The sequence below is a fragment of the Doryrhamphus excisus genome, chromosome 22 (assembly GCF_030265055.1).
Source record: "Doryrhamphus excisus isolate RoL2022-K1 chromosome 22, RoL_Dexc_1.0, whole genome shotgun sequence".
In the NCBI taxonomy this organism is placed as follows: Eukaryota; Metazoa; Chordata; class Actinopteri; order Syngnathiformes; family Syngnathidae; genus Doryrhamphus; species Doryrhamphus excisus.
The window spans coordinates 6,337,846-6,360,941 of NC_080487.1; the positions used below are offsets into that span (position 1 = coordinate 6,337,846).

General features: G+C 40.5%; 1 protein-coding gene across 3 annotated transcripts in view; it reads left to right on the forward strand.

The window, feature by feature from the left end:
- Positions 1-273: 273 nt before the first annotated feature.
- The window catches only part of llgl2 (LLGL scribble cell polarity complex component 2), a 28,023-nt gene continuing 5,200 nt past the window's right edge, over positions 274-23,096 (forward strand). For 2 of the 3 annotated variants that reach the window (XM_058062297.1, XM_058062296.1), the window contains exons 1-21: positions 277-575; positions 5,169-5,271; positions 6,381-6,478; positions 7,517-7,598; positions 8,252-8,367; positions 8,843-9,001; positions 9,821-9,983; positions 10,080-10,209; positions 11,030-11,084; positions 12,090-12,244; positions 12,325-12,536; positions 13,723-13,790; positions 13,865-14,009; positions 15,320-15,424; positions 15,639-15,734; positions 16,686-16,882; positions 18,386-18,533; positions 19,944-20,091; positions 20,168-20,284; positions 21,439-21,605; positions 22,657-22,921. In XM_058062297.1, coding sequence (XP_057918280.1) covers positions 5,197-5,271; positions 6,381-6,478; positions 7,517-7,598; positions 8,252-8,367; positions 8,843-9,001; positions 9,821-9,983; positions 10,080-10,209; positions 11,030-11,084; positions 12,090-12,244; positions 12,325-12,536; positions 13,723-13,790; positions 13,865-14,009; positions 15,320-15,424; positions 15,639-15,734; positions 16,686-16,882; positions 18,386-18,533; positions 19,944-20,091; positions 20,168-20,284; positions 21,439-21,605; positions 22,657-22,921 — 2,701 coding nt within the window. In that variant the 5' untranslated portion in view covers positions 277-575; positions 5,169-5,196. Of the gene's footprint in view, positions 576-5,168; positions 5,272-6,380; positions 6,479-7,516; positions 7,599-8,251; positions 8,368-8,842; positions 9,002-9,820; positions 9,984-10,079; positions 10,210-11,029; positions 11,085-12,089; positions 12,245-12,324; positions 12,537-13,722; positions 13,791-13,864; positions 14,010-15,319; positions 15,425-15,638; positions 15,735-16,685; positions 16,883-18,385; positions 18,534-19,943; positions 20,092-20,167; positions 20,285-21,438; positions 21,606-22,656; positions 22,922-23,096 lie in introns of all 3 variants that reach the window. The other variant, XM_058062299.1, reaches the window with a different exon arrangement.

The window sequence follows — 23,096 nt, forward strand, 5'->3', positions numbered from 1 at the left end:
TTATGTGTTTCACAATAAATGTGTTATACCATGATTCATTAGTTATAGTAAATAGCCGATAGTGTGTTCAAAGTTGTATTATAAATCGTGTTTAAAATAATACAATTGAAAGCCGTATTGTAAATAGTATTGAATAATTCAACTGAAAATTATATAGTAACTGGTGTTGAATGAATATAAGGGAAAGTAATGTAAACAATGTTTAATTGAAAGTTGTGTTCTAATTACTGTTGTGTAATTGAATTTACAGACGAGTAGAAAACGGGAGTAGACTTCTCCGAGCTGTTCTTGAACGCGGCGTGTGGGCGGAGTCAGAGGAGTCAGGAAGGAAGCACTTTGCCGCTTCCAGTCTTGTAAAAAAAAAAAAAGTCACTAGTTAACTCCTCCATTTTTGCTAAACGGACCTCTGTGTGGATTTTACGGCACTCTCGTTCTAATCGACTACGTTTCCATATCCGGGACGGGACGGGGGAGCTACTGAAAGAGTGTCAAGAGTGCTCTACAGATTGCAGCAACGGCCATTTGGGATCAGGTGGTGCTCCTCCATTGTGGTGAACACAGGTGCTATCTTCTTGGTGAGTTAACGACCACCTAGTTGACTACGGCACTCTCACCTGTTGTCTATTCCTTGTCAAGCCCAACGTACTTAGCTTCACTTAATCCAACATTTTTGACAGCTACTTTGTAGCTACTCTACACAAACACGCCCACTAAGTTGAACCAGCAACCTTTTTTTAACACCCATCAATCAACTCATACTTACTGAACATACTGAACCTTCATCCTATCAAGTTATTCGACATGTAATCTAAGCAGTTGGGGTTGCTGACTTTTTAGAAACTATAGTCGTTGTCCCCAAAGCACTTAACAACATACCTGTTTAGGAGACACACCTTGCTAAACGACGACACTTCCGTCATTATGCAACAGTAAGCAACGCCGCGACTACTAAACATGTGGGCTGCGACCCAAATTGCTCCTTTATTAGCTCAACAATTACTCATTCTTCATTCACTTCCTGTCTTTATTATATTTACCTTTTAGCAACCTTTACATAGCCAAAGAAAAGGATACAGTAATAGTAAAGTTGGTAGTTTCTATATGATAATGTCAGTAATAAACAATGCATCAAGTACTCTGTATCTATACACTATGTATGTACATATGTACTGTATGTGTGTGTATATATATATGTATATGCAAAGAATAAGTACTGGAGGTGTAATTGTACACCAGATCAGCATTTGGGATGGCTGCTGGTGTCCCCAAGTGTTTATGTAGTATTGTAGTACACCCTGGACTGGTGGCCGGCCAATCACAGGACACATATAGACAAACAACCATTCACACTCACATTCATACCTATGGACAATTTGGAGTCGCTAATTAACCTAGCATGTTTTTTGGAATGTGGGAGGAAACCGGAGTACCCGGAGAAAACCCACGCATGCACGGGGAGAACATGCAAACTCCACACAGAGATGGCTGGTGGTGGAATCAAACTTGGGTTTCCTAGCTGTGTGGCCTGCGCCCTAACCACTCGTCACCGTGTAGCCTAAAGATGCACTAACTGGAGAAAAAAATGAAGAAATTATTTATTTATTCATTTTTTTACCGCTTTTTCCTCACAAGGATCACGGGGGGGGGGGGGGGGTGCTGGAGCCTATCCCAGCTGTCTTCGGGCGAGAGGCGGGGTACACCCTGGACTGGTGGCCAGCCAATCACAGGACACATATAGACAAACAACCATTCACACTCACATTCATACCTATGGACAATTTGGAGTGGCCAATTAACCTAGCATGTTTTTGGAATGTGGGAGGAAACCGGAGTACCCGGAGAAAACCCACGCATGCACGGGGAGAACATGCAAACTCCACACAGAGATGGCCGAGGGTGGAATTGAACCCTGGTCTCCTAGCTGTGAGGTCCGCGCGCTAGACCGCTGTGCCGCCCGTTTATGTAGTATTTGGTGCGATAAAAGTACAAAGTGTCTTATGCAGTTTCTATGTAGTACCAACCCACAATGCAATCGGTGTTGAAGACTACGTCGATTTTTACTCGGGTGTTGTAGTTATTATTATTTTTTTAATTATTAGCATAAATAGTCAATAACCATACTTCATATACTGTATGTAATATATTGGGAGGTTATTTTAGAAGTGACTCTTGTTAAAATACTTGGTTAGTATGCGGATGTTTTCTATCGTCTTGTGACATCCTGCCAATACGGAGCGACTAAAAGCACACAGACGTAAATGTCATATTCGGTTACGTTTAATACATAAATAAATAGTTTGGTAGCAAATAATTTTTATAATAATCATCATGAATAATGAGATTTGAATGAATTAATGCAACAGTGCACCCCCACCCAGCAAAGGTTCCGTAATGAACATATGACTACATGATTAAATGTACTGTTGAAGGTGATCTCCACTTCCCCTTGGGACAAAATAACGCTCCAAACTAACCGCTTTGCTTGTTTGTTTTGAAAACAAAAAGTCACATTTGTAGTCCGACGCTAGCTACGTTTAAGGGAGTCAAACACACTGGCATGGACTGAGTAGCCTATGTCAAGCTTCGTGTTGGCACTCAGTACGGGTGTTGGTAACCCTACATGGCGCAGCAGGGTTTCCTGCCAGTTGGATTTTGTGATGGAGTTTGACAGGCATTTACCAGCATATGCCGATCACATTTTTAGTTACATAAATCATAGTGGGCGATGGATCGGAGCATCCGGAGTTACAACGCTACTGTTAACCACAGTTGAACCTTGGTTCGACGCTAACCGAAACTGCTGTTAACCAAATAAATTTTCCTCATAAAAAATCATGTAAATCTAATTAATTAATTCCAGAAAGACAAAAAAATGTTAATTAATGTTTATAGTTTTACAACTATAGTTGTACATGCAGAAAACAACTGCAAATACATATACATGTTAGCTTGCTAATTGGATAGAAATACATTAAGAATACCGATGGACCCATGCGGTGTATTAAAGGGGACCTATTATGCAGATCTTCCAGAATCTGCACCCATTCCAGCTGTATTTCCATGGATTTCCAAAACGCTTGCCCACTCTGCTGTGATTTGTGACACTGCCAAGCTCTCCCGAGGACTTCTGGACTACTGCCGAACACCATTTTCTAATTTATTCATTCATGAATTTTCTACCACTTATCCTCACGAGGGTTGCGGGGGGTGCTGGAGCCTATCCCAGCTGTCTTCGGGCGAGAGGTGGGGTACACTCTGGACTGGTCGCCAGCCAATCACAGGGCACATATAGACAAACAACCATTCACACTCACATTCATACCTATGGACAATTTGGAGTGGCCAATTAACCTAGCATGTTTTTGGAATGTGGGAGGAAACCGGAGTACCCGGAGAAAACCCACGCATGCACGGGGAGAACATGCAAACTCCACACATAGATGGCCGAGGGTGGAATTGAAGTCAGGCCTCCTAGCTGTGAGGTCTGCGCTAACCACTCGACCACTGTGCAGCCCCTTTCTAATTTAGTGGCTATTAAATAAAGCCTTTGGGGAACTACGAGGAGCTACGGGTAGTTCATGATCTACTGGCTGACTTACCTTGTATGTAATGTAGTGTAGCTAGTGTAAATTTGGTCATTAAACGTTTGGGTAGACCCTCCATTTGTCGTGGAAAAGGCTATTAGCAACTCTGTGAGCTTGTAATATGCATGCATGTAAGGTTTAGGTTCCACCATGATTGTGCGGTCCGCCCGGGAAATGCTTCCCCCTCCCGATGACAGTATTCCATTCTCTTCATTCATTTGATTTGACCTTCACATTTTGCAAGGTTCTGCTTTTAGCTGTAAATTTTATTGTCAGATTCCGCACGTCTACCCACGATTAGTACACCGAACAATAAATGCATAAATAACCAGACCCATAATGACACATTCATGGTCCTTATTTAGTCTGTATGATTTCAGTCCTTTCTCAGTCCAGTCCAATCGACTGTTTTCATAGGAATTTTAGACAAGAAAGACGGTAAGATAAGCTCCACCTGCATGAATGAAACCTACCCAAACAAAAAGCTTTTGTTCTTTGTGCCTTTGGTGCCGTCCCACCTGCAAGCTACCTGAGCCTATTATGAAGGCAAAACACACTTGCTCTGAATTCACTAGGAGTTTCTCCCATACTGGAAGTCATGTTAGCGGGTGAAATGGATGAAATTGGGAAAAGGGCAACTGAGCAACTGCCTTGACTCGTGCTTTGTTTGCTGCAGTTAAACGTTAACTCCAATCTCGTTGAACCCTTTTTTCCTCTTTCCACATGTCGGTAAGCAGGACAGGAAGATTGGCCTGTGGTTTGTTGCTTTAATATCGTCCGTATGAGGCTGCAATATAATGCGATTCATTGCAAATATTTGATGACTGCCACATGAGTGAAACAAAGGCGTCATGGCAGTAGTATTCACACAACATATGATCATGCTAGTCACATATGTCTTCAATTATTAAAAAAATAAAAAACAAGTTGAATTTATTTCCCCTAATGCTAAGAATCTAAAATCCAAAACCACTATCTCAGTCAAGGCCACATACTAAATAATTCAATCACACAAGTGTCAATACTTGCACTTGTTCACCAAAGGGCGAGAATGTCAAGCGTATTTTCACCCAACATTCCCAAGAGCAATTACAGGAAAATGGAAATCAAATTGTTGGAGATAAGCAAACGTGTCCCGCCCTAAGCGGACCCATCTTGTTTGTCAACGTGGAAGGAAACTTCTTCTCAAAATCTCATCTCATGCTTTAGTTTGAATAAATCTGCAGTCTTTGCAGATGCCGTCTTTGAGCCTTCAACAGTACGTGGGGAGTGGATATGTTAAATTACATTGGAAATGTTTGGACTCCATCTGCCTCTGAAATAAGTCTAAAAATCAAATAATAAAATAAAAATAAAGATGAGTAGAGATTTCTGATCCATGAGCCGTGTCTGTGCTTCAAAACGTGCAATGGATTTCCTGAATGGAGGCGTGTCTCAGGCACCTGAAGCCTGCTAGCAGGCTAAACCATTTTTCAAAGTGAAATTTCATGCAAAAGCTAATTAGCCCCTAACGTTTTGTTCGTGGTGCATGTGTGTGTTTTATAACATGTGTCGGACAAAAACTTGTACGTTTGTCTTTCTCAGCGTGCCGGTGGGGCTGAAGGCTCTCGGGATGAAGAAGTTCAGGCGACACGGCCAGGAGTCACAGCGAGATCGGCTCAAACAGGAACTCTTCCAGTTCAACAAGGTAAGCTAACTTTCCTTTTTTACATGCTACATGTCATTGGAAAACATCAACTGCAGGCGATCTAATAACAATAACTACAGCCGTGTATCATATCTATAAGCACATGGGTGTGCACGGAAATGTAGAAAAAGACTATTAAGAATACACAAATTGAAACTTTGCCAGCTCTCATAATATTAAAATTTTTAAAAATATTTTATTTTAAAAATATTTTGACTTTTGTTTGTTTCTTTCATTTTTTTCCTGATTACGGGGTCGCCTTTAGCAGATTTTTTTGATCCCTTTTAAATTCCGGATGCCCATCCTGACGAATATCGGTGATGCTTACAAGTGGAGATTCGAACCTTTACTTTATGCTACGAAAAAGGCAGTTTTCCCTTTTAGCATTACAAGTATCTTTCTAGTAAAATTGACACTTTTCTGTTGTTAGAATGACTTTTTGCTAAATATTTTCACTGTGTTGTCAGAATTTTTTTTTTACATTTTTATATTTATTATTATTTTATTTTATATATTATTTTATTTTATATATTATTTATATTATTTTATATATGTTCAACTTTTTTATTCTAAATTTTCTCCTCATAATATTATAGCAATTATGGCTTTTTCTACAATGTATTTTTTTTTGTTTTTCATGATATTAAAAAAAAGCTTAAAAAATATTTCAACTTAATGCTACAAAAATTATTAGTATTTGTGTAAAATTCCAACTTTTTATTGTTGGATTAAGTTTCTTAATACTGTAATAAAAAACTGTACAAAAAATTATGCCATTTTTTAATTTAAAAAATATTTTTCGTCAGAAACTGGTGTGTCGGAAAAACTGAGTTTCCACTGAGCTTTCCTAACGTGTGTGTAAGATTCCAGTTGCTTGGACAAAGAGAATCATGATCCAAAGACAAAATCCAAAATCAATTCAACCGAGGTGTTTAAATACCGGTGGAAATGTAGGATGTATTACAGTTTCACCCCGGAAAAAGAATGGTCCAACTAAACGATCAAGGGTCCAATGATCTTCCATTCTGTGTATTTTCAGTCATTTTTCATTGTTTTGCACCTTGATGGACAGTTCACCCTCACCCACCTTCACCACTGTTTCTGTCTAGACGGTAGAGCATGGCTTCCCCCACCAGCCCAGCGCCCTGGGCTACAGTCCCTCTCTGCAGCTGCTGGCCATTGGTACCCGTTCCGGAACCATCAAATTGTATCCTTGGCTGCTGTTTCTACTCTGTTTGTCTGAAATTGTTGTCTTCTATCGCATCAGATGCAATTGAAGCATACCTTTCATATAGAAAAGCTCTATACGTTAGTCATTTATGAAACTTATTTATGAAATTTAACTCCTTACTCTTTAACTCCTTATTTCTAAAATCACAAATACTTCAATTTGCTGATATAGTTCATCTTCAAACAGCTAAAATAATGCATAAGGCTAAAAATAACCAATTAGCTAAAAATGTCATCCAATAAATATGATCTCAAGGAAGAAGTACATTTGAAACACTTCTATGCTAGGACTACGTTATGCTAGCCATAGCATTTCAGTATGTGGAATCAAACTATGGAATGGATTGAGTAAGGACCTCAAACAATGCACAACGATGAGCCAATTCAAGAAACAATACAAGCAGTTGATGTTTGCTAAATACAAGGATGAAGAGTCTTGAACCAGTCATGATGTGCTATATATATCACTATATTGACACTTACTATGGTACCCATTATGTCATTGGATGCTCATATCACCTCCTACTTTGGTACGTGACAAAATTTTTAATTTTAATTTTAATTTTAATTTTAATTTTAATTTTAATTTTAATTTTAATTTTAATTTTAATTTTAATTTTAATTTTAATTTTAATTTTAATTTTAATTTTAATTTTAATTTTAATTTTAATTTTAATTTTAATTTTAATTTTAATTTTAATTTTAATTTTAATTTAAAAAAACCCTAAACTATATTAGGAAAGCAGGAAGTGAACAAATGTAACAGTTACTGATTGTAAAAGTAACAGATGGAGGGGTAGGATTTAATAAGCTTTGCTTCTTCCTACTCCTTTTGGACATGTGGAACTGTGAACTGATTATGGGATGCACTCAATTGTAATCTGATGCATGTTCAAGTGAAATTAAACCATTACCAAACCAAACACAACATCACGTCTCCATGCTGAAATTGCACAATTGATCATCTAATATTGCACGGTTGGAATGATGTGCTTCTTCCATAACCAAAGATCAGGTTCGGAGCCCCCGGTGTGGAATTCATGGGCCTCCACGACGAGAATGCTGCAGTCACACAAGTACACTTTCTCCCCCGCCAGGTACTGCAAGCGTAGCGTGCTAAATAGTTCTTCTTTTCAAAGAAGCCGTGACCAAGAGTTGTCTGTAGTTACTGTCATCAATCACAGATAGAAAGACATTTTTAACTATACCATAAAAGTGTCTGTGTGAAAGATCATTTTCTGATCAGAAACATCAGACTGTTTGAAGCAATTTTTTGTCATATTATATTATGTTATATATAATATATATATATTTTTTTAAACGGCTCAACACAAAACAGACTTCAATGTACGAAAACCAAAGACAGGGTACACGTAGGCTTTGGCAACTTACACTGGACTTAAACTCAAATATCATTCTCTCGTTTGCTGCATTTTGTCACATTGACACAAGCCCCCCAAATTAGCTGTCCTCGGCTATGCCTTCCGGTGTTTAGCAGCTGGTAACCCAAAATGTAGCTTGCCATCTAAAGAGCGCTGGTTACTTGGGACACTCGTATGCCATAGTACCACTGTATAAATGACAATACATAATAAAGTACCTGCAGGGCTCTAGTACCGCGTCTCTCTGGCACATCACAGCGAAACTACGGCGAGTCAAGGGTCGCACTCGTGAAGTCGTTATTAAACATTTAACTTTAACAGCTGTGTTTTTATCCATTCTACTGTTTGATACCATGTCTTGTTGCTAGGCTGAACTGGTGACGCTACTGGATGACAACAGTTTGCACATGTGGACTTTACGAGCCCACACGGGACTTTCAGAGCTTTTAGAGATTGGACGCTTCACACTCACCGGTCCGCCTGGGTAAAATACACAAATACATAAACACACACACGTTTGTTTCTTGTAGTTTGGCACCAGTTTGCATCCATCTTTAGAAGCTTTAGAACAAATATATCAAATATGTGTTATGCCCAAAGCAGCTTGTTTGTATTATTTTAGCATCCATCCATGTATCAGTGTATCAGCAGGTGCACTGTATTCAGGCACATGCTCCGAGCATCAGATGTGATGCTTTTTATTATTGCAAAATGTCTTTCTGGTAAAGAGAAGGTCAGGAGAAAAAAAAGGAGCGCTACAATTTGCTTAAATCTGCATTTCTTTTTAACTAATAATAAACCACATCCAACCACAAAACAGGGTTCATTTATTACTGTATTGTTTTGATGAAAAGCGATATTTGAAAATGGTGCCCCTAGTGATGATTCACATCTGGTACACCGTGAAATGCCAAGGTGTTAATTTCATCTCTCACCCTAACCTCTCCCCCCTGCTCTAGGGCCCCACCAAGTGTGACCCGGGTGACCGCAGTCCTGGCACACTCCTCTGGGGAGCTGCTGCTTCTGGGGACTGAGGGCGGCCATGTCTTTATTGTGGAGGTCCCTGGCTTCAGAGAACTTGAAGAGAGGAACATCAGTCTGGATGAAGTTGCTAATAGGTGAGAAAACATTACGTCTGCTGAATACTGTAAAAAAAAATATACTTCCAATAATAATAAGTTTTCATGGATGCTTTTTAATCATTTATTGTGCTCTGGTAGAGGGTAAAAATGTACGATTGGGAATTAATTATTTGGAAGTCCTCAGAAACGTCTTGATGACCCACAACAAGACCTTTTGGGAAAATACTGGTGGTCTGACCAGACAAAAGTAGGCGTAAAAGTACTGCTGCATTTCAGTGAAAGACCATCATAGCAACAGTAAAATATGGTGGTGGTAGTGTGACGGTCCGGGGCTCACTTCCTGTCTGCCCGCCATTCTTCTCTCGACTCCTTGCACCAGAACACTTTACAGTATTGCTATGCATGTTATGCTAGTATATCTACTATATTGGTAATAGGAGTATATAGGTGACTGTAGGGGTATTACTTCATGTCTGGAGGGCTCTAATGTTAGACATAGACTTTCTTTATTGTCATTGCACAATAACACAGCAGTGAAATTGCCAACAAAATGTTGTTCCCTGGCTCCCGTATAATAATAAATAATAAATAATAATGTGGAGAATAAATAGATTACATCAAATATGAACAATGTACAGCGTGAACAGTAATTTGGACAAATAATTTAGAATAAATAACAATAATTTAAAGTTTTGGTTGTGAGTGTGGGCAGGTCGAGGCTTATTTGGCATTGAGCAGTCTGATGCCAAATAAGCCTCTACCATGTTAAAAGCTGTATTTAGAAAGTAGTCTGCTCTAAACCAAGTAAAGACTGTGACATATGGGGCTTTTTTTGCTGTGCCGTTTTGCTTCCAGTGTACCTGATGATTATATCGGACGTAGGAATTTAGAACACGTTGAGGCCTTACAGGAGAACCCGGTCAGCCCCAACCAAGTGGCTATCGGTTATGGGCGCGGCCTCGTTGTCATCTGGGATATTGAGAAGCAGTGCGCTCTTCAGCACATCCCAGCCACGCAGGTAAGAACTGGACAACAAGGCCTTTTTACAGGTTGATGATGATTTATTTTATGTGTGTGTGTGTGTGTGTGTGTGTGTGTGTGTGTGTGACCACAGCAGCTGGAGAGTGTGTGGTGGACAGAGGACGGAGGTTGCATTCTGACGTCACACAGTGATGGAAGCTACTGTCGTTGGATGCTGGGTGAAAAAGACGGGAATGAAGAGGAGAAATCAGACATTCCGTACGGTAAGGATAAAAATTGATGATGTTACCTGGCGTGTCCGCACTTTTCCCACAAAGGGAAAGATATTCTATTATTATATTAGTATCACATACTCCAGTATTAATTGTCCCTGTACCCTAGAAACCGCCCATGAATGATACGGGAAAAGGCCGAAATGATACTGTGTCAAAGCCCAGGGCAGTGATACTGATAAAATATATAGAGTTTAACCATGTCCAGTATCAGCCCCCGTAGCTGTGCTCTGGTATCGTGCCCGTGAAACAACCAATCAGAGAACAGCACACGAGTGCTTAGTGCCTAGTGCTTCTCCAGTCACCAAAAAACCCAAACTTGATTAATGGAACTTTAATTGTCAGACATTGATAAGATAAGACTGTTGATAAATTATTATTGTTTAAATATTTTTGCAATTATTGTGTTTACACTGTTTAGATATAATACATGTAATAAACTGAACATTTTCTGGAAACAAAATGGTCTTTTGATTAAATAGTACGTGATAATAAGCTCATGATTAAATAGTATGTGATAATAAGATCATCACATGGTTTGTCTGGTATCAGGCCCAGTATCATGCCCCGTGTGCTAGTATCAGATACTGACACTTGGGGGGCATGATACCTGGCCTGATACCAGACAAACCATGTGATAACCTATAAAAATATTACAACTTTTGTCTCTTTAATATTTCGTCTTTAATCCAGTAAAAATGACTGCTGATATTTTTCTTCTGAACGTGCCGCAGCACCCCTGATGTATACGCTTCCTTAACTGTTGGCCCTGATGTTGGGTGGATTATTATGTTGTCTGTCTCTTTTCCAGGACATTTCCCGTGCAAAGCCATTTCTAAAATTCTTGAGCTCCCTACAAAAGATGGGTATGTTGTTTTCACACCATGGTTAAAATGTTTTTGTGGTGGAAAATGTGAGCATAAGAAATGATTTCCGTGTTTATAGACAACAGCTTCAGAATGACACATAAAAACAAAATGGCGTGTGTTGAAATGCCAACAGACCTGTGGTCAGCACTAACCGTTCAAATTAGACGTGAAGTTATTGGTAGTTCACCGTCAGCCATTTTAATTTTTTCAGTCATTCATTCATTTTCTACTGCTTATCCTCACGAGGGTCGCGGGGGGGTGCTGGAGCCTATCCCAGCTGTCTTTGGGCGAGAGGCGGGGTACACCCTGGACTGGTGGCCAGCCAATCACAGGGCAGGATATGGACCTTGGCATACATCACAATATTTTTGGCATGTATCACGATATAAAATTGAGATTTATTGCTAAGAAAGTGGCTAACTTTTCAGCGCACATTGCTACTAAATCTCCAACACACTGCAATGCTTGTGCTTGTGATTAAGGAAGATGTAGTCACCCATGCAATTCCAATGGTGTACACCCTGGACTGGTGGCCAGCCAATCACAGGGCACATAGACAAACAACCATTCACACTCACATTCATACCTATGGACAATTTGGAGTCGCTAATCAACCTAGCATGTTTTTGGAATGTGGGAGGAAACCGGAGTACCCGGAGAAAACCTACGCATGCACGGGGAGAACATGCAGACTCCACACAGAGATGGCCGAGGGTGGAATTGAACCCTGGTCTGCGTGCTAACCACTTGAAGTACTTGTTTTTTTTTTTTTTTTTTTATATATTTACTTACTTGTTTTGGACGGATAAATAAAAAGGTATAATTCTTCAGTTTCAGCTTGTAGGACAATAATAATCAACTATTTCCTAGTTTGTAGTCTATTTCTCTCTAAAATACGCCTCCTATTCAAATGATCAAATGATGCACTGCACCTCCAAATGTATCGAGTGGTGAACAGATGTTGGACACCTTCACCTTCAACCTTCACCCGTGTCTTTATAGGCCGCCATTCCTCCTCTTCAGTGGTGGCCTGCCCAGGGCCAGCTACGGCGACAGACACTGCATTACTGTCATCCATAATAAAGTACACGTTGCCTTGGACTTCACCTCCAGGATCATTGACTTCTTCGTCATCAGAGATGGACGACGCCACTCAGGTAGACGGCAAAAACACAAACCCCCCATAACATGGAAGATTCCATGAAAGCATGACATGTCATCACTGTGTGTTATCCAGGAGATCCTAGCGCACTGGTGGTCTTAGTTGAAGAGGAGTTAGTGGTGATCGACCTGCAGACAGATGGGTGGCCGGTCATTCAAACGCCTTACCTGGTTCCCCTGCACAGTTCAGCAATCACCTGCTCACACCACGTCTCTGCCATCCCTCTCAAACTGTGGGAGAGACTTCTTGCCATTGGACAGCTACAAAATGCAAACTACTCCAACAAGGTCAGATCATTTCTACTCTGATGTAGCTAAGAGTCACTCCCTCTACAGGACAGTACTTGTATTGACATCTACTGTATGTTTTATACCAGTACCTCAACTGTCAAGAAAACATCTTCAGATGTCTTTCATACTGGCCCACGTCACATTCTTAAAAATATCATTTTACAAGAATAAAAAATTCAAAAGCAACAACAGGACAAATAGAAAGAATAAATTCTAAAGTATTAGAAAGTTGTATTCTAATGAAGAAAAGTTGGAACTTTAGAAGAATACTGTAATATATGAAGACATTTAAATTTTTGGAAATTATTTTGAGAATAGGGCTGCACAGTGTCGAGTGTTTAGCGTGCAGGCCTCACAGCTAGGAGACCAGGGTTCAATTCCACCCTCGGCCATCACTGTGTGGAGTTTGCATGTTCTCCCCGTGCATGCGTGGGTTTTCTCCGGGTACTCCGGTTTCCTCCCACATTCCAAAAAAACATGCTAGGTTAATTGGCCACTCCAAATTGTCCATAGGTATGAATGTGAGTGTGAATGGTTGTTTGTCTATATGTGCCCTGTGATTGGCTGGCCACCAGTCCAGGGTGTACCCCGCCTCTTGCACCAAGACAGCTGGGATAGGCTGCAGCACCCCCCGCGACCCCCGTGAGGATAAGCAGTAGAAAATTAATGAATAAATGAATATTTTGAGAATACTGAAATGTCAAAAAAATTAAAAATATTAAGAATTTTTTTTTATTCTAACGGAAAAGTTGAAATATATATAAAAAAAAAAAGTAGTATTTTGAGAAACAAAATAAAGTTTTTTTTTTGCAAAATTAGCTGGGAAAAGCTGTAATATGGGAATGAAGTCATTATATTATGAAAAGAAAACTTATGGAGTGTATTTTTGAAGAAAGTCTACAAAATTATAGAATAAAAAATGGGAGCAAAAAAGAAGCAAAGGGTGTAGATGATACCAACAAAAGGCTTTTTTATCGATATCACAGAGCTGAGATCGAGTTTTTTGTCTTGGAAAAATATACTGTATACTTTCTTTGCATTTCCAAAATATCAAAGTGGTGAAGTTGCATCCTTTCGTATTTCACTATGTGGCCTTGCTGGATGGAGCACAGTAGTGCCGAGTCGCTATGAAACACATATCCACAGTGTCGGATGGTCATTGTGTTTTTTTGTCTTCATTCAGCCGTGGCCAATAACCGGAGGCCAGAACCTGGCCCCAGATCCTCCACAGAGAGATCTCTTGATGACCGGGTCAGTTTGCCGACATTAAATATTACTTTGCTGACATTTCTGAAACCGTCTAATAGACATGTGATCATGTGCAGGCATGAGGATGGAACTGTGCGTTTTTGGGATGCCTCAGGAGTCTGTCTGTATCCCATGTACAAATTAAGCACAGCTGGAGTCTTCAACACGGACGCTGACCCCATGAATCAAAGTGCTGAAGGAGAGTGGCCGCCATTCAGAAAGGTGTGTGTTTGTATCATAGAAAGTTGACTTCATGTAGCTGAATACTGTACGCACTGTGTATATGTAGTACATATACTTCTTTTCCTTTGTCGCAGTCCAACCCTCACTGGAGTGTCCGACTTACTGCTGGCAATGTGAAACAAATACCCACTTATTATTTTATGATTGTTAGACAGACAGAAGCACTCCATCATTCTTCTGTGGATAGAAACGTCCAGGACAGCCATCTCTGTAGCAATGCCAGAAATATTATATAAATATTATATATTTCAATATTGAACAAAGCAAAATTTGTTCTCAATCAGAAATCACTCCTCACTCTTTAATGCTCTCTGGTTCTACCATATCTTACTTATTGTGTGGAAATATGGGCTAATAACTATAAAAGCAATCTTCACTCGCTAAATGTACTGCAAAAAAAGGTCAGTAAGGATAATTCATAATGCCGCCTACAGAGAACATACTAACTCCTTATTTCTAAAATCACAAATACTTCAACTTGCTGATATAGTTCATCTTCAAACAGCTAAAATAATGCATAAGGCTAAAAATAACCAATTAGCTAAAAATGTCATCCAATACTTCTCTACAAGAGAGGAGAAATATGATCTCAGGGAAGAAGTACATTTGAAACACTTCTATGCTAGGACTACGTTAAAAAGCCATAGCATTTCAGTATGTGGAATCAAACTATGGAATGGATTGAGTAAGGACCTCAAACAATGCACAACGATGAGCCAATTCAAGAAACAATACAAGCAGTTGATGTTTGCTAAATACAAGGATGAAGAGTCTTGAACCAGTCATGATGTGCTATATATATCACTATATTGACACTTACTATGGTACCCATTATGTCATTGGATGCTCATATCACCTCCTACTTCGGTATGAGGTACATTATTAAAAAACAACAACAACAAAAAAAACAACCTTAAACTGTATTATGGAAAGCAGGAAGTGAACAAATGTAACAGTTACTGATTGTAAAAGTACCAGATGGAGGGGTAGGATTTAATAAGCTTTGCTTCTTCCTTCTCCTTTTGGACATGTGGAACTGTGAATTGGAACTGATTATGGGATGCACTCAAACGGCGCTTTTATTTTGAAAACTGCTCGTATGTCCTCTGTGTGTTCGGGCCAATATGGGTGGTCGGTGGTTAGAGGTTATGTCGGAGAGCAGCAAGTGGTTCTGTTTCCTGGACCGCTTTGTGACAAGGATTGTTTAGTGTATGCCATTTTGTCTTTACTTGAATACACAGTACAGTACAGGACTGGATCTGCTAACTTGATTCCTTTTGGTGTTTTAGGTTGGCTGCTTTGACCCCTACAGCGATGATCCGAGGCTGGGCATTCAGAAGATCCATCTCTGTAAATACAGCGGTTATTTGGCTGTGGCAGGCACGGCTGGACAGGTGATGTTACAATTTGGATGAAAAAGGCTACTATGCTAGTGCTCTATTGGATATGTAGAAGACTTCCTGTTACGGTTATACTTGATTCTTCTTCATTTGCATTAGTCTGGAGCTGTAGATGGATTACATGATTGTATTCAAGTCATGTGCATACATGTTTCTCTGTTCGAGGTCATTTTCTTGTATTACTAATGAATCAGTATTGCCTTTGCAGATTCTGGTACTAGAGCTCAATGATGAGGAAGCAGAGCACACAGTGGAGGCCAAAGTGGTGGACTTGCTGCAAGGTCAAGAAGGATTCCGCTGGAAGGTATTGGAAAATCCCAATTTTCCGTTCCTGCCCTGGCATTTCAGCAGCTGTTTTGTGTCTTAAGAGATAGCACAGTAATGTATAGAAATGACTCTTACTGTATATTAGTCCGTGGACAGCTCGCAAAGCAGTCAACAACCAATCATGACCTTATTGTCTCAGTATCTGGCAACACGAATGAGCCTCACAGTGGATGAAGATGCATCGTACTAAAATGGTCGTTTTTGTGAGCTACTGTTGTTTTGATGATTGTTTTAGATTAGATTAGATTAGATTAGATTAGATTAGATTCAACTTTATTGTTATTGCTCATGTCACTGGTACAGGGCAACAAAATGCAGTTAGCATCCAACCAGAAGTGCAATTTTATAAGTACCTTAGTAGTAAGTAAATGGACAGATCTATGTAAAAAACTATAACAGTCTATGACTATAATACAGTGAGGATATGTACAGGGATATACGTAAATGACTATAATATGGCTATTGTAGATTATACAGATTATAAACAGTATGGATGTGACAATATATAATATAGGTAATATGTACAGTATTGCAATGAAGTGACTAGAGTATGGCTATTGCAGATTATATAAATTATAAACAGTATGATCTATGAATGCAACAAGATATTACAGTAATATGTACAATAGTGCAATGAAGTGATTGGGGGGGACATAGATCAGCGGGGGGATGTAAGTAGTGGAAGGGGTGGGCAATGGGGGCAGAGTTCAACAAGGAGACAGCTGTTGGGAAAAAGCTGTTCCTGAACCTGGTGGTTCTTGTCCGTAAACTCCGATAGCGCCTCCCTGAGGGTAGGAGGGCAAACAGTCTGTGCGCTGGGTGGTGTCCTTAGCAATTTGTGATGCCTTCCTGAGACTTCCTGGGGCTCCGGCAATGCGTTGGGCAGATTTCACTACTCTTTGCAATGCCTTCTTGTTGATTCTCGCAGGGCCACGCACGTCTAGATGTGCGAGAAGAGCCGGTCCTGTTCCCGACAGGCTTCCAGCCCTTCACTGTGGTGCAATGTCAGCCTCCTGCGGTCGTCACTGCTCTCGTTCTTCACTCGGAGTGGAAGCTGGTTGCCTTTGGCACCAGTCACGGCTTTGGATTGTTTGATTACCAACAGAAGAGCAATGTCTTCATCAAGTAAGGAGAACGGCTTTTAAACCAATCATTATTTTAGTCATTTCTTTTGTACGTACAATGGGTTGCTCTGATCGATTGGCCGCTTTCCGTGAAGCCTCTGATGCCAAACCCAAACAATCCTCACTTGGCTGTCGTTTATTCATTCATTCATTTTCTACCGCTTATCCTCACAAGGGTCGCGGCGGTGCTGGAGCATGGACTGTTTTCTCGCTTGGCATCAGGGAGAAAGCTCTGCAGCATCCGCTGTAGAACAAGGTTTAGAGACCGCTACTTGCCCCTGGCCATCACACTGCTGAATGCCAAATAAGCCCCTCTACCCGCCCACACGCACAACCAAAACTTTAAATTATTGTTATTTATTCTAAATTATTTAAATTATTTGTACAAATTACTGTTTACGCTGTACATTGTTGTTCATATTTGACGTAATCTATTTATTCTCCACATAATTTATTATTTATTATTTATTATTTATTATTTATTATTTATTATTTATTATTTATTATTTATTATTTATTAATTATTATTTATTAATTATTAATTATTAATTATTAATTATTAATTATTAATTATTAATTATTAATTATTAATTATTTATTATTTATTATTACACGGGAGCCAGGCAACGACATTTCGTTGGCAATTTCACTGCTGTGTTATTGTGCAATGACAATTAAAAAAGTCTATGTCTATCCCAGCTGTCTTTGGGACTTTTGGGACTGGTGGCCAGCCAATCACAGGGCACATATAGACAAACAACCATTCACACTCACATTCATACCTATGGACAATTTGGAGTGGCCAATTAACCTAGCATGTTTTTGGAATGTGGGAGGAAACCGGAGTACCCGGAGAAAACCCACACATGCACGGGGAGAACCTGCAAACACCACACGGAGATGGCCGAGGGTGGGATTGAACCCTGGTCTACGTGCTGACCACTCGACCGCCGTGCAGCCCTGCTATCATTTATGAGAGTGATATACATTTTGCACCCTGAAAAAATGCCAGTATAAATATCTTGCAGGGCTTGCATGCTAAAAAGCTTTAATTTGAAGAACAAACACTTGACAGAGTATGGTGACATTTCAAGACTCAGGATGTGATCATCGGTCTCAGGGCCGCTAATGTCGATTTGCGTGACGGTCAGAAGTCTAAAGCAAATAACTGGAAACGTAATCAAATTCATAGGACGAGATGACCAGCCTCTCAGATGTGAAAGACACCATGTTTGCGGACAATGTGGAAAGGTTGCATGCTTTCATTTTCACTATGTGGCCCTCGCAGGAAGTTTAGGGGCCTCTGATTTTAAGCATTCATGGCTTCTCAGCGTGTGTGATGTTTTATGGATGTTCTGGTATCATTGGAGTCATCTGGACTTTTTTGAAGAATTTATATTCATATGCAGTTCTCTCACACTGAATTAACCTTTGACCCAAGGTATTTCTTTACTATTTATGAATGTGTTTTTGTTTTTTTTTCCTGTGTGGTGATCTTCTGTAGGTGCACTCTAAACCCCAGTGACCAACTGGCCATGGAGGGTCCTCTGTCTCGGGTAAAAAGCATCAAAAAATCACTCCGCCAATCCTTTCGACGAATCAGGCGCAGCAGAGTCTCGTTACGGAAGCATCACATCAGCAATGCTGCCAAGGTAGAGTATATCCCTGCCTGTTTTTCTATGCATAGCATAGCATAGCAACTAAATTGTATTGAAACAGCTTTACAGACCTCTGTTAGCGGCCTCATTTCTTGGTTTAACATCCACTGTGGGGGTATGAAATGAAACTGAAACTCATAATCTTACCCGTTTTACATGATACACCAAAACATATTTAAATAGGACGCAGGAAGCGGGAAAGTCAAGTCAACAAAGTTCATTCATAGACAGACTAAGAAAGACGCACTGATGCGCCAGCCCAAATAAACAAAAGGACCAGGGGTGAACAGGCCGTTTGTGACCCGTGAATGAGGGGGAAAAACAAAAACCTGAAACAAGGGAATGTTGGATTGTGTTTGTATTGTTTTCTCACCCTAAGAGATAGGGTGAGGAGTCATCCGGGAGGGGCTCAGAGTATAGCCGCTTCTCCTCCACATCGAGAGGAGCCAGTTGAGGTGGTTCGGGCATCTAGTCCGGATGCCTCCCGGACGCCTCCCTGGTGAGGTGTTCCGGGCATGCCCACTGCCCACGCTGGAGGGATTATGTCTCACAGCTGGCCTGGGAACCTTGGTGTTCTCCCGGGTGGAGCTGGAGGAGGTGGCTGGGGACCGGGAAGTCTGGGCTTCCCTACTAAGACTGCTGCCCCCACGACCCAGACCCAGATAAGCGGAGGAAAATGGATGGATGGATGTATTGCTTGTTTTGTTTAAAAATAAATAATAATAAATAATAAATAAATAAAAAGGCGGCACGGCGGTCGAGTGGTTAGCGCGCAGACCTCACAGCTAGGAGACCAGGGTTCAATTCCACCCTCGGCCATCTCTGTGTGGAGTTCGCATGTTCTCCCCGTGCATGCGTGGGTTTTCTCCAGGTACTCCGGTTTCCTCCCACATTCCAAAAACATGCTAGGTTAATTGGCCACTCCAAATTGTCCATAGGTATGAATGTGAGTGTGAATGGTTGTTTGTCTATATGTGCCCTGTGATTGGCTGGCCACCAGTCCAGGGTGTACCCCGCCTCTCGCCCGAAGACAAGTGGGATAGGCTCCAGCACCCCCCGCAACTCTTGGGTGGAAAAAGCGGTAGAAAATGAATGAATGAATGAATGAAAACAACGTTGACATTTTTATATGATTCAACAGTTGATAGTTGATCGAATCAGACTCCTTCCAATCAATCGTCCGTTAGCATCCACGCGATCAATTCAGGTCAAAAACAACATTTTGCCTCGCTTTGTGTGCATTCTCCGATTAGCGTACAATATGGTGCACGTCTTGTCGTGTCTTAATACGCTACACGAGTCCAACTGTGTTCTCAACATGAGACAATACATGAGATCATTTCTACTGTTCCGCTCTTTGTGATGTTGTGTACATTTCAATATATACGTATAACTCTCCCACAGCTCCAGGAGGCCAATGCCCGTTTGGAGGCTGAATTGGCAGAGATGGAGTTGGCTCCCGTCCAGAGGAAGATTGAGGCTCGATCTTCAGATGATTCTTTTACTGGTCTCGTACGAGTACTTTACTTTGCTGACACCTTCCTCGCAGACAGTGAGTCGTCAACCACAACACACGATGCTGGGCAAACACAAACTTGTCCAGTAAATAGCGTCTTCTTGTCTTGTAGGTTCACACAGCACACCCTCCCTGTGGGCTGGAACCAATGGGGGCTGTGTATACGTATTTATGCTCCGCCTTCCTCCAGTCGAGCACAGGGCGGATGAGCCTATCAGCGCACAGCCAGGTGACAACCTCACAGACTTTTATATTATTCTTCATCAACAATCTTTCAAACAATCCTCATAACCAATTGAAGGTTGCCTGTCTGTATACTGTATATCAGGGGTCTCAAACTCAATTTACCTGGGGGCCACTAGAGCTAGGGTCTGGGCAAGGCTGGGCCGCATCAGGTTTAAAAAAAAAACAAAACGCATTTATTAAAAACAGAAAAATATACAAACTTTTTCAGTGCTTTGATTCCGATTTTCTACAAGAAAAGCTCTGATAAAACATTCCACTGTTCTCAAATATCTTAATTTTTATTTTTCTGCACAAAATAAGATGAAAAATAAACAAATCAAAAATAAAGAAAATCAATCAATCAGTGATAAATAAATATAATAATAATAATAATAATAAAACGGCAAATAATAAACTTAAGAAACCACATATAGTTGGTGGGTAGACATATTATTTTTTTCAGATTAAAATGAACAAAGCATTATTAGAGCCCTGTAGACATGACAAAACACGACTATAGTCACATTTATACTCTTTTTATTTACAACATATTGCGCAACTGCAGGGTCTTGAGACACATGCTAACTCGCAAACTAGAGAGCTAGCGACCTAAACGGTAGCCTTCAAGTTATTTCCTTTAAACTTAAATAGCCAAAAACTTACCACTTCCACACGGATAGGGAGGATAATTATTAACAGTTATTTAACCTTTAACATGAACATTAATCAAACGTAATATTTTTTTCTGGGTACATGATACCATACAGCATCCATATCAAACGGGCCGCACTAACATTAAACTTTCATATCAAGGCGGGGGCCTCAAATTAGTGTCCTGTGGGCCACATTTGGCCCGCGGGCCGCGTGTTTGAGACCCCTGCTGTATATACTATGCTGTATATACTATATAGATAGATAGATGGACTTTCTTTATTGTCATTGCACAATAACACAGCAGTGAAATTGCCAACGAAATGTCGTTGCCTGGCTCCCGTATAATAATAAATAATACATAATAATGTGGAGAATAAATAAATGACATCAAATATGAACAATGAACAGCGTAAACAGTAATTTGTACAAATAATTTAAATAATTTACAGTAATACTATACTATATACTGTATATACTCATTTCCTCTGCTTTGCTCTTTTGTAGCAAAAGAAATCCAGCTGATGCATCGCGCCCCCGTTGTCGGTATCGTAGTATTGGACGGTCACGGCGTTCCTCTCCCCGACCCGCTGGAAGTCGCCCATGACCTCGCTCGTTCCCCTGACATGCAGGGCTCCCATCACCTTCTTGTTATATCTGAGGAACAGTTCAAGGTACGGATCCCACAACACATTGTGTCACATTCTAAATGTCACCCATTTTGAATGTGGTAAAATGGCCCCTGTATAGGACACGAGGTGTCAGTAATTATTGGGCCTGGAACCAATAATTGTATTTGCAGTGGCTGGTTTTAAGATAAGATAAGATATGCCTTTATTCGTCCCTCAGTGGGGAATTTGCATTGCACAGCAGCAAAGAGGATGGAACCAATTAAACAGTAAAAAAAATAAGCAGTGTTAATAATAAAAACTGTAAATAATCTTTGTTTTTAGATCAAAGCCTACACTGCATGTTGGCTCATTTGTGATTGGATTCCTGAACAATTGAGTGCATCCCATAATCAGTTCACAGTTCCACATGTCCAAAAGGAGTAGGAAGAAGCAAAGCTTATTAAGAATTTATAGTAGAGCTATCAGTCCATTACAATATTACATCACAATTAATTGCATTTTGTGGCCATTTTGGCTTAAAACTGCACCAGACGCGCTCTCTTTTATTGTGGAGTTGTCGTCACCTCTTTTGGTGGGCTGCACGGCGGAAGAGTGGTTAGTGCGCAGACCTCACAGCTAGGAGACCAGGGTTCAATTCCACCCTCGGCCATCTCTGTGTGGAGTTTGCATGTTCTCCCCGTGCATGCGTGGGTTTTCTCCGGGTACTCCGGTTTCCTCCCACATTCCAAAAAAACATGCTAGGTTAATTGGCTACTCCAAATTGTCCATAGGTATGAATGTGAGTGTGAATGGTTGTTTGTCTATATGTGCCCTGTGATTGGCTGGCAACCAGTCCAGGGTGTACCCTGCCTCACGCCCGAAGACAGCTGGGATAGGCTCCAGCACCCAGATATGGGTCAGATAAGGTGTCAGATATTATGCTATTACGCTAATTAGCCTTAAATTGACTACTCATGAAATGCTGTATGTTACATTCATGCTACACAACAAGTGTCAAATGGAGAAGTCCACATTCCACAAGTGCACCGTGACACTTCTTGGACATCAATTAGTGTTTCATACAACAACTGAGTACTGTGCCCGCCTGCCCCAGGTTTTCACCCTTCCCAAAGTCAGTGCCAAGATGAAGCTGAAGCTGACCGCAGTTGATGGGTCCAGAGTACGGCGGGTGGGCGTGAGCTGGTTCGGCAGCAGTCGCTCCGAGGACTATGGCAAGAGTGGCCTGGTGGTTTTGACCAATCAGGGTGACCTCCTTGTGGTGTCGCTACCGGGCGTGAAGCTGCAGGTTCGTTTCCCGTGTATCCGGAAAGAAGACGTCAGCGGCATCGCTTCCTGTGTCTTCACAAAACACGGCCAAGGTAAATATTTTTAATATTTTTAGTATTTTTAATTTTTTTTTATTTTTTTTTATATTTTTAATGTTTTTTAATATTTTAAATGTTTTTAAAATATTTTTTAAATATTTTAAATATTTTTAATGTTTTTTAATATTTTTAATGTTTTTTAAATATTTTTAAAATGTTTTTTAAATAT